This window comes from Coregonus lavaretus, assembly GCF_964263955.1.
Source record: "Coregonus lavaretus genome assembly, chromosome: 17".
NCBI classification, from domain to species: domain Eukaryota; kingdom Metazoa; phylum Chordata; class Actinopteri; order Salmoniformes; family Salmonidae; genus Coregonus; species Coregonus lavaretus.
In genome coordinates this window covers 12,862,818-12,875,106 of record NC_140004.1, presented here as the reverse complement: position 1 = coordinate 12,875,106, position 12,289 = coordinate 12,862,818, and the positions used below count along the sequence as shown (strand labels likewise).

Sequence of the window (12,289 nt, the reverse complement as noted above, 5' to 3'; positions counted from 1 at the left end):
ACAAATAAACAGGCCAACAAATACTTCAAGTTTTGCAAACAAACATATTTCTTGGAGGGGATAGGAAGGAGTGAGCACTAGAATGGAAAGGTCTTATGTGCTGAAATGTGTATCTCAAAATATAGAAACAAATATATTAATGTCAATAACTTACATTCCCAATATATTTAAACATGGCATTGCTGTTTAAAATATATTGTCACATATGTGTGCCATAGCCTAGCTGAATAATGATTATACTACAGATTATTTTAAATGTATTTAAGATACATCATATGTTTTTTCCATCAGTGATGGTTCAGTTGCTGTGACTTATAATGGGGACACTCAGCACTTTCACTTTGGATACTCATTTGTTTGTTTGCCTATGAATCATTATATAATCATAATATTCATACTTATCTCTGGATTTCAATTGATCACACAAGGCAGCCCAAAGGTAGAGAACTGAAGTAATTTTCTCTATCTCACAATTTTACACTCAAAGAAATTGGGTTAACAACTCTGACAACTGAACCACTTGAAAAAACTGATTGCCGTAGATGAAAGTGTATGATGTGTGTGTGTACGTCTGTGTGTGTGTGAATGCAGAATAATATTCAATCTTGTGTACATACAGATGTAGGATCTTAATTTGAGCCAGTTTGATACAGCAGGAAAATAATCGTGCAGCAACAGGAAATGTTAATTATTATGTGGATTATAATTAATGGGAATTTTTGGTAGAGGTTGATTCATTTTTTGTTAAGTCTGACATTTTTAAGTGGAAATTAAAAACTTTAGAAGCCTTTTTAAACTTTGAATACACTACAAGTTTGCATTTCCTGCTGAGCAGGAAAATTCTCAGCAACAAAAGAGTGATCAAATTAAGATCCTACATCTGTATGTGTTTAGGTGTGCTTTTGAAATTTAGTAGGTGTGAACTGTATATGTAGTTGTGCTTTTGAATGAGATGTGTCTGTGTGTGTTTGGTTGTATTTATTGTATGAGTATTGGCGTATCATGTTGACCTGTATGGATGAGAGGGCATTATTGTGAGTGTGGGTGTCTAAATTACATTTTGTAGATGTTGCAATCCTGTTGTTCTAGTGATAGCAGAGCTGGCGTTGAGGGATTGTGAAAATGACTTGCATGAAAAACGTGGCAAGCTTACTTTTCCCAAAAAAATTTAAAATAATGAAAATGTCAAATGAGCAATGATAGTCTCCTTTGAGATGTAGTGTCATCAAAATAAATAAATAAATCAACCAAATGAAACCAAACAAGAGTGCTACTGCCATGAAACACAATTATTGACCTGTCAGCGTTTCGTGCTGCATGCTTATCCATAGAGATGGAAAAGAGGACACACCTATCTTTGCATTTGATCGCTTCTGTAACAGCATGGGCAGTGCCCATTAACTGGCAGTGCCACTGAGGGCTATCTCCATCTCTTCTCATTCTATGAGTTTATTGGCGATCCATAAAGAAACTGAAAAGGTGCATACTTCCACCTACTGTGCAGGAGTGTGTATAATATGAAAAGGCATCAAGTGAAGGTAGGTGATATACTGCCACCTGAAGTGCTGGAATGTTTTTTCAGGAGTATAATTCATTGGCTCATCCCTTTTACTGACCTGGATGGAATTCTAGGTTCCCACCTCAACCCATAAGATGTCCCACCCAGTTGACTACATTAAAATGGCGAAAACCTTCAATGGTGCTGCACATGCTAAAGCAGACTTTGTGGCAAGTGCACCCTCTATCCATCTCTATGTGCATATCTGACTAAGTAGCAGCCCCTAGACGAGGGTGCAGTGATGGCATGGCAGTGAGGCTGGAATGGTGTAGGGAGGGGAAGGGACGGGGAGGGGTCTAATTATCGATTTACTGGCATTCTGATTGAACACAGCAATGTTGGTATGGACCATTATTACGCCAGGTTCCATGAGCTCGAAATTGATTTTCGACCATCCAGAGTTTTGAATTCAGCCTGTGCTTTAGCTTCCTACTATGCACATCTGAAACAAAGAACGACAGCATTATTTCAGATCTCTTCGCTTTGGGCTAGTCCTTCCATTCTATACACTCTCACACATGCACGCACACACACTCTCACAAAACAGGTTGTGCATTCAGAGAGCAATCATGTACCTTATTTTAGTCAATGACTAAATTACTAAGCAATGTTACCTGCTGTTACACATCACCTGACCTTATCAATGAGATAAGGTGAGCTTTTAGTGATCTGTCCTCAGCTGTTGTCAGAAAATCAAATATGGGTATTTTTAATGGCAAGATTGCGTTAGCATGACCAGTGTGAATAAGAACCAATAAGGCCACCAATGTCTTCCATTGTGCTAATAAAGTTCCCCCTGAAACTGGGGACTGACTGAGAGGTTCCAAGTGTGTGGCATTTCAGCACCTGGATGACTTCAGCTAGACTGGTGAGTGTGTGTGTGGGGGTGTGATTGTGTGTGTATGTTGGGGCGGGCAGCCTTACACTCCGTGCTCGACTCTCTACCAATCCACCATCCGATCCATGACCCACCCCCCACCCACCCCCGCATATGTGGGCTTACGATCGATCTGGTCGGCGAACACCTCTCCGTAGATCATCCAGTAGGGCATGAAGAATATGTTCCGAGCCAACATCCAGGACGGGTCCTCATTGGGGTTCAGGATGGCCTGCCGAGCCACCCCAAAACTCATCAACACCACCAGCATGATGATCACAAAGTACATCATGTCAATCATCTGAGAGGGAGAGAAAGAAGGAGTGGAAGGGAGGGAGGAGAAAGAAAGAGGGTGAGAAGAGGGAGACAGAGAGAATATTAGCTGACTGAGGGTAATTCAACAGCACTAGAGGTTTAAAAAGGGTCAAATTGGCTTGCAACTGATCACATCACATTAAACAACACCACCTTTGACAAACACATTTGAAGGCACGCTCCTTAATTAGGAAAAACAACGTTTAGTCATTTCTGTGCTGGTTTTCTGTTACTATATCAAAGTGATATGTGTGTTATGTTGCAATCTCAAACAGCTCTCTCAGACATGGGAAGGTAACAGACATTTCTGCCCTTTGACCCATCCCCTCTCCTGGTCTTCTTGACACTGTTATCACACACTCTCTGATCATTCATGAGCAAAGACAGAACAGGCTTGAGGCTAAGGGGTTTTTCAGGACACAATGTGCCGAACACATACTAAGGACTTCGACTCCCTATAAAAGGAACCTGATATAACTCATTCATCTTCATAGCTGCATTATACAGTGCCTTCGGAAAATGTTCAGACCCCTTGACTTTTCCACATTATGTTACGTTACGGCCTTATTCTAAAATTGATTTAAAAAAATTATAATTCAGCAATCTACACACAATATCCCATAACGACAAAGCGAAAACAGGTTTTTAGAAATTGTAGCAAATATTTCAAAACTTAAAAACAGAAATACCTTATTTACATAAGTATTCAGACCCTTTGCTATGAGACTCGAAATTGAGCTCAGGTGCATCCTGTTTCCATTGATCATCCTTGACATGTTTCCACAACTTGATTGGAGGAAACCTGTGGTAAATTCAATTGATTGGACATGATTTGGAAAGGCATACACCTGTCTATATTAGGTCACAGAGTTGACAGTGCATGTCAGAGCAAAAACCAAGCCATGAAGTCGAAGGAATTGTCCGTAGAGTGCAGAGACAGGATTGTGTCGAGGCACAAATCTGGGGAAGGGTACCAAAACATTTCTGCAGCATTGAAAGTCCCCAAGAACACAGTGGTCTCCATCAATCTTAAATGGAAGAAGTTTGGAACCACCAAGACTCTTCCTAGAGCAAGCAGCCCGGCCAAACTGAGCAATCGAGGGAGATGGGCCTTGGTCAGGGAGGTGACCAAGAACCCGATGGTCTCTCTGACAGAGCTCTAGAGTTCCTCTGTGGAGATGGGAGAACCTTCCAGAAGGACAACCATCTCTGCAGCACTCCACCAATCAGGCCTTTATGGTAGAGTGGCCAGATGGAAGCCATCCTCAGTAAAAGGCACATGACAGCCCGCTTGGAGTTTGCCAAAAGGCACCTAAAGCCTCTCAGACCATGAGAAACAAGATTCTCTGGTCTGATGAAACCAAGATTGAAGTATTTGGCCTGAATGCCAACCGTCACGTCTGGAGGAAACCTGGCATCATCATTGGCCCTCCTGTAGCTCAGTTGGTAGAGCATGGCGCTTGCAATGCAAGGGTTATGGGTTTGATTCCCACGGGGGGCCAGTATGAAAAATGAATGCACTCACTAATTGTAAGTCGCTCTGGATAAGAGCGTCTGCTAAATGACTAAAATGTCAATTGGATCACTAAAAAAATCTACTGCGGTGAAGCATGGGGGTGGCAGCATCATGCTGTAGGGATGTTTTTCAGCAGCAAGGACTGGGAGACTAGTCAGGATCGAGGGAAAGATGATCGGAGCAAAGTACAGAGAGATCCTTGATGAAAACCTGCTCCAGAGTGCTCAGGACCTCCGATTGGGGCAAAGGTTCACCTTCCAACAGGACAACGACACTAAGCATACAGCCAAGACAATGCAGGAGTGGCTTCGGGACAAGTCTCTGAATGTCCTTGAGTGGCCTGGACTTGAACCTGATCGAACATCTCTAGAGAGACCTGAAAAATGCTTTGCAGCAACGCTCCCCATCCAACCTGACAGAGCTTGAGAGGATCTGCAGAGAAGAATGGGAGAAACTCCCCAAAAACAGGTGTGCCAAGCTTGTAGCGTTATACCCAAGAAGACTCAAGGCTGTAATTGCTGTCAAAGGTGCTTCAACAAAGTAATGATTAAAGGGTCTGAATACTCATATTTCAGGTTTTAATTTTTTGTATAAATTAGCAGAATTATGGGGTATTGTGTGTAGATTGGATTGGTGTAAGCATTAACTGTAGGGACTTTCCACCATTGTTAAATCCATGTGTGCAAGTACAGAGAATCGGGACACTGTCAGTGACACACCCCGCCCTCTCACCATCTTGCCGATCATCATGACATAGGGGCCCAGGTACTTGTTGACGCCAAAGATGTCGAGCAGCCGGATGTACCAATAGATTATGTTGACGCAGTAGATGACCCGTCCGTAGCTCATGAGTGGCGGCTCCTGGAGACGGAGAACCATGCCCACAGAGAAAATGAGGATGGCCATGAGGTCTGTGATGTTCCAGTACTCCTGGAGCCACACCTTCACCTTCTGCAACAGCTTCCCTGGCTCCGACATCAGAATCTGGGGAGGTAGACAAGGAGGGAGGGATGGAGGGAGAGAGAGCAGGAGAGCGAGGGAAAGCGAGAGAGACGCACTTCAGTGTGCTCACCATAAGAGGGCAGTGTGAGTCCATTTATAAAAAGTCACAGCGTATGCTGAAGACGTTTCTACATAAATGGGTAAAGGTTTGGACACAGTAATGAATGCTTATATACATAGTTTTTTGCTCATGTATTTTATTTGATCTTGACCATTGGAAAATCTGTGGTTAATTGACAAGAATGACACACTTCAAAATGGGCAACCCCCCCTCCCCCCCCAGCATTTATCGTGTTATAGACAAAATGTGCGTATGTTTGACTGTATTGAGAACTCCATGAGTTTAGTATCTCTCTCTATGTGTGTGCCCTGCCTTACCTCTCTCATCTTCTCGATGCCATTGGTGAAGATGTAAGCGACGACAATCCACTCCTGCGGTGAGGGCCACAGGTCCATCTTCACCAGCACAATATAGTTAAACAGCATCAGATATGCCACATAGGCCATCTGGGGACAAACACACAGTGTCAGGGCCTCCCAGATCATGTGGGGGGTCTTCAGGGGGCATGCCAAGGGTCTTACAGATGACATAAGGTGTCGTAAGTGGGTCTTAAAGGGGCAATCTGCAGTTGAAATAATAACAAAGCGGATTCCCCACCTCTTTTGTCAAAAAGCTGAGGGATGGAACTGGAGAAATGTTACCACTGTCACATTCATAGACAGAGCAATGGAAGCAAGGACTGATCATGCAAGATATCAAAATTATAGTTAAGCATGTTTTGAGGCTATACAGTGTTTGTTTACAATGTTTACAAACATTGGAGTAAAACAAGCTTATATTTTGGGTTCTGATATGGTATGACAGTTGAACTAAACATTCATAAGTTATATTCTTTAAGAATCAATGGGTATATACGGTATCATTAATTGCTAAGTTCTAAAATTGATGTAGCAACTGCTGATTGCCCCTTGAAGTAGTTTTAGAAGGCATTCAAATTGTTTTAGCATTGAAAAGTTAGGTTGCACCGCGGGATAGGCAGAAGATTTGCAATCTTGTGTCTCCTAAGTGATAGTTTGATAGTTTGTCCTTTAAGTGTTCCTTTTTTGTTGTTGGGGCAATTCTTTTTTATCTCCACAAATAAGAGTTAACCCCCCCTGCTAGGGAGTGCTTGTGATATTTTCACTGGACCGGCAGATTGAAAGAGCCACCATGCAGCATGAAAGATGAAGACATCGATATTGCCAAATAAAAATACCCCGCTTGTAGATACAATGCACGCAGACACAGAAGCAAGCACTGGGTCACACACTGCATCTATCCACTGGGTTCTCAAAGGGGTTAATTGTGAAGGGGTAGGGTTCTGTGAAATCTTTTTAATTCAGAAAACCCTTTAAGGTTCTAGGTAGCAACACGCCCTGACAGCAGACTCACTGTGTGAAACCAGAACTTGACGATGGGGGCGTTGTAGAACTCGTAGATTTTCCGGCCCATGGGGATGAGCCGGTGTCTATTCTGGACCTCCCCCACACCCTTCTTACGAGATGCCTCCGTGCTTACCTTACCCAGCATGGCCTGGGGCATCCCACCCAGAGAGACAGAGAGAAAGAGATGGAGAGAGATACAAAGATACAGGCGAGAGGGAAGAAAAAATGAAAGAGCATTAGAGCTATTCCTATACTTTAGTTGCATGAGCATAAGCAAGCACAGGCAAACTCATTCTGAATGTTGCATGTTAGGGACATTGAGTGCTGGTGGGGATGATGACACATATGATGGAGACAAACACTTATGGATCGAGTCTCAGACGACAGTGACAGACAGTGGAGAGAGAGAGAGCGAGAGGGAGAGCAAAGAAGAGGGAGGACAGCGAGGAGAAAAAAAGATGTCTGACGTCCATTTCTAGGACTCGAACACAGTTTGTCATCCATGAGAGGGTGTGTAAAATCCCTGAGGTTATGATCATGGATGCCCAAACGACAAGACACCGCTGGGGAGTCAGCAAATTGTATTTTATTGTATTGCATGTCTGGGGAAAAGGGAGATACAACCCGTGATGAAAGAGTCAGATGCATGTGAAAATCACAATGCCATGCCAACATGCATATTTAAACTGCATCTGGACTGTGTCAGGGATTACAGTGTGTTTTTGAAGGCATCTGAGGATGACTTGCAATACAATACCGGTGTATGTAGCGTAGCATGTATTTGTATGAATCTGTCTGATTCATATTTCGGTTTCTGGGCTGCATTTGAACAGTCAGAAATCAGCAGCTCACAATGGCAAGCGGAAGAGCTCATGACAGATGTAATCCTTTGACAGAGTTTTTTTTGGGTGCCTAAGAACTCTCTCATCAGCATTCTCATAAACTCCTGTTCCCAGTGAGCTTTTGCGCCGGCTGGCTGACTAAATGCAGATGACAATATGTACCGCAATGTCTATGTAGATGGACCGAGTCACAATCGCCTGTTCTGTAATAAGAGAGGGTGTTCAGACAGTCAGACTATGTCTGGTGGAACCCTCTCCCCTATATAGTGTATTACTTTGGGCCCTGGGCATGGTTTCCCGATAGCAATGGAATTTAGGCTTGCGAGTGTTTTAACGATGCATTTTTCCTACAATGGCCCAAAACACCACGCAGATAGAATGTTTGCTAAGTGCATCATTGAGGCATGTGTCAAAACTGATAGGACCGAAAGAAAGGCTACGCTGCTCTTGGATCAGCTTTCTCCATTCAAATTTTACCTTAACATTATAATTATTCCACAAAACTGACGACGGATCAGCTCCTAGAAAGATATTATCACCTATGGCTGCAGATATTAGGCGGCTTATTGCTTACCCTATAATAATGCACTAAATCAAGATTTGGCACATCATTGTGCACATGTTAGGCTACACATCATGAAATATATTGAGACAAATTACAGACAGTATCATACAAGTAGCAAAATAAATGCTCCTACGAAGAACAATGAACTTATACTTAAGATGCTTTTGGGAAACCGGGCCCTGGTCAAAAGCAGTGCACTATTCAGGGGATAGGGTGCCATTTCGGATGCACCCATAGACTGTGCATCTGCGTAGACCAGGAAGGCACAGTTAGTAACCTGAGCAGCTTAAGCTGCTGCCGTAAATCAGATGAGAGACACCCCCTCTTAGCAGCATGCGAGTTGATGCGCTGTTGCCAGCGCCTCTGGGGAGAGTGAGGGGCAGCAGTCGCATACAGTACTGTACCTCTAGTAAGACCTTAGCTAGAAATGGGACAGAGGGAGAGAGATAGGGGGAAAGAGAGAGAGAGGGAAAAAGACAGAGAGTGAAAGAAAGAGGTAGAGAGGGAGAGAGAAAGCAAGAGAGGTGGAAAGGGAGAGGGACACAGAGAGAGAGAGACATACACACGGAGCCGAGAGCGGCAAACAGACTGAGACGTTACAACTCCACAACCACGTCTTCGCCGAGACCACAGGAACAGGAAACGAGAAGCGGGATGACAGGTAGGTTTGGGTGTGGGGCTGTTCTTACTGCCCCTCTGGTTGGCCATAATAGGGTAGGGACTAGGCTTGGATAAGTGTGTAGGGACAATAATAATGGAGTGTGTTTGTTAACTGTGGGCCTATTTGATTGTACTCTGCAGAGAGAGAAAGAGAAAGAGAGAGAGAGAGAGAGAGAGAGAGAGAGAGAGAGAGAGAGAGAGAGAGAGAGAGAGAGAGAGAGAGAGAGCAGGCCATATAGAGAAGCTAAAGTGTGTGTACTTTAAGCTGGAAATAGAAGTCGCCCCTTACCACAGATCTTGGATCCAACCCCAACCTATACCATTTGGGGGGGTGAAAAGATATCTGACCATGAAAAGCTGGGCAGGGGCAACTGTGCTTTGAATTTAGTTTAGTTGAGGGGCAGGGGCTGGCTAAGGATGCGTTCAAAATGGCCCCATATTCCCTATATAGTAAGGAATACTAATAGGCTGCCATTTCAGATGCAGCCTGTGTGTGTATAGTCTGAAGGCAGGGCTGAGGTGGGTGCTCTCACCACGGAGTTGTACTGCGTCTCACAGTAGGATCTTACTGTGAACTCCATGTCCTCTTCCTCCTTTTCCTTGGCGGGCTCGGGCTCTTCCTCCTCCTTCTCCTGCAAGTAGGTGTCCTGGTCCTGGGGCATGTACGACATCTCATCCTTGTTCTTAAACTCCAGACTCAGGATGGACGGAGGCAGCAGCAGGCCCAAGATCACCTGGGCAGGGATGTGGAGTTAGACACATGGAGGGGCAAAACACACAAACAGAGACGCTTCTTAAAAAGTTGTCACATGGCACGATTTTGGGAGAGTTATGGTCATAATGCGTGGGTCCACTGCATGTCAGTGTTTTCTCCGATCAAGTGTCAAACTTGTTCCTTTCCATTGTTCCCGAAGCAGATGTAATAAAACCCCAATGTACTACGGTACATTCTGCACATCTTGCAACTTTAATATTAAAAGTTGCTCAACTGTCTTGTTGAACCAGTGGGTCTGTATAAAGACACAGGTGCGCACACACACAGAAGAATGCACACACACACACACACACACAGACAGACACCACCATTCTTATCCCATAAGTCCATATTGTTTCGGATCTCGTCACTGTGAAATTGCATAATGCTATGGCTGACGTGCAGTGAGATAGTTTGTGTATTTGATGCAGTGGAGACGAGGGAGCTTATCTGAGATTCAATTAAAAAGGCATTAGTCCAGACAGCTAGAGATGGTTAGAGTAGCAGAGACAGATGAGAGGACCACACAGCCAGGGGATAAAGGACATAATCATGCTGTTAACACCTCCACTACATTAAAGTCAGACAAAAGAGAGAAGAGAGGGGTATTAGGGAGTGGAATGTAAAGGGAAATGTCGTTAAACTTTAGAGGGAGATATCTGCTTCAGGTCTGTGGCAGCAGGCCAGAGTCATATTCATTAGTGCACACCATAGCAAAACGTTTTGCAACAAAATACGAAAACAAGCGTTTCTCATTGGACAAGTTCAGGTAGTGCCTTCCTGTTTCAGTCTGTTTACTTCCATCTGGTGCCTAGTGAATACAACCCAGACTGGAAGGTGTGTGTGGTGGGGCTTTATGGGTCATGAGTGTGTCTGTTTCCCAACCAGCTCTATACTGTACCTGGATTCATACTTGATCCTCCTTACACACAACCACCCAAGGGTCCCCATGCACAGCTACTCAAAATAATAAATGACTGTGCCCTTTCATGACCTAAGAAGCTGTATGCTATCAAACCTCAGCCAACTCATTGGCTAACCTACTTGCCTGGGCTGAATAATAGCACAAGCCTTTACAGTGTAACTGTAGGTGCGTTGTCGTAAATCAACATGAACAGTGTTAGGAATAATCAAGCGACAGCTCAAATATGGGATATCATTAGCCATTATACCCAGCGGGCCAAATAGGGTAATTGCAACCCGTTTTGCCAACTGGGTATGATAATACCTCACCTTCAATTAAAATCTACAGTAGTCTACAATAAAATCTACTACCATAAGTATGTCTGTCAGTCAGTCAGTCAGTCAGATAGTCAACCTCTGAAACCCCATTTAGACAATGCACCGTGTGACCCCTGGCGCTTCTGACCTTCAGCCCACTGTTCTTGCGCATGCGCAGGCGTCCCATCCACATGTCAGTGAGCAGCATCTGGCTGCAGGTGTGGGCGATGAAGTCACGGTGCTTGGCGGCCACGGCCAGCTGCAGGCAGGTGGCATTACTCCAGTTCTTCAGCTCATAGGTCAGCAACTTCATGGCCATCTGCTCGTCCTGCTTGTAAGACTGGTCCAGCAGCTCCACAGCCAGCTGGCCAAACTCTCTGAAACACACACACATAGGATGTCACACAGTGAATGTTTAAGATGAACTACGCTACATTGCAGTTTGACATATAAACATAATTAAGTGTTATACCATGGCATTGTTGAATACTCCTTTCTGAATGTCTTGAAGGGCATTCTAGAGCGTGCTTTATTTCCCTATAACGCACAGTGTATTTGCACGGTAGAATTCAATGGCTATAGTACATTTTTACAAGTTTTGTTTGAGCTGCTTTTGAAGGCAAAAGTCGAATTGAAAACAGTTTTGTTATTGTTGAATTCAGTTTTTTTTTAAATAGCAAGCTAGGACTGATGGTTTGGTTAGCTAAACTAGCAAGTATGTTTGTTTGGACACCACGGCAACTACTGTAGCTATCTAGTAACCTTGCTAGCTACTTCAGTGGATGTTGAACACATTTCTACCAGCAAATGAACACATTTCTAGTGGCAAACATGTAAAATGATAGACATGTTATGATTTGAATATGTTGGTAATGTCACGTTCGTTTAAGGACGGGTCAGACCAAGGCGCAGCGTGAAATGCGTACATGTTTATTAAAATGATAAACACACGACAAAACAACAAACCAACGAAACGTGAAGTCCTAAGGCTGAACACTAAACAAGCCTCCACACGGAACAAGATCCCACAACTAACTAGTGCCAACAGGCTGCCTAAGTATGATCCCCAATCAGAGACAACGAGCGACAGCTGCCTCTGATTGGGAATCACACCCGGCCAAACATAGATATACAACAACTAGACTGCAACATAGAAAACACAACAATATTCACACCCTGACTCAACACACAAGAGTCCCCTGAGTCAGGGCGTGACAGTACCCCCCCCCCCCCCACCCAAAGGTGCGGAATCCGACTGCACAACCTTTACATAACAGGGCAGGGACCGGGTGGGCATTCCGCCTCCCTGTTGCGCCCCTGGTCTGGTCTGGACCTCGGCGCGCTGCTTCCCCTCTCCTTCCTCCCACGATACTCCAAGCCCTGTCTGGACCCTGGTGTGGGAGACCCCGAACCTGGAGAGGGGCTGACGTCTGGGTCTGGACTGGAACCGCTGACCGGTGCTGGACCGGATGCTGGTGGAGCGGACTGCTCAGGCTCCGGACTGGAGCCGCTGACCGGAGCTGGACTAGGCACCGGTGGAGCGGACTGCTCTGG

The 12,289-nt window shown here is 44.5% G+C and overlaps 1 protein-coding gene across 1 annotated transcript in view; it reads right to left on the bottom strand.

The window, feature by feature from the left end:
* LOC311145177 (transient receptor potential cation channel subfamily M member 3-like) overlaps positions 1-12,289 on the bottom strand; it is a gene marked incomplete at both ends in the record, with an annotated part of 342,943 nt that overhangs the window by 63,739 nt on the left and 266,915 nt on the right. Inside the window, 8 exon segments of the mRNA XM_084181386.1 lie at positions 1,871-1,898; positions 1,900-2,000; positions 2,562-2,736; positions 4,999-5,250; positions 5,647-5,775; positions 6,701-6,841; positions 9,294-9,494; positions 10,884-11,112. Coding sequence (XP_084037512.1) covers positions 1,871-1,898; positions 1,900-2,000; positions 2,562-2,736; positions 4,999-5,250; positions 5,647-5,775; positions 6,701-6,841; positions 9,294-9,494; positions 10,884-11,112 — 1,256 coding nt within the window.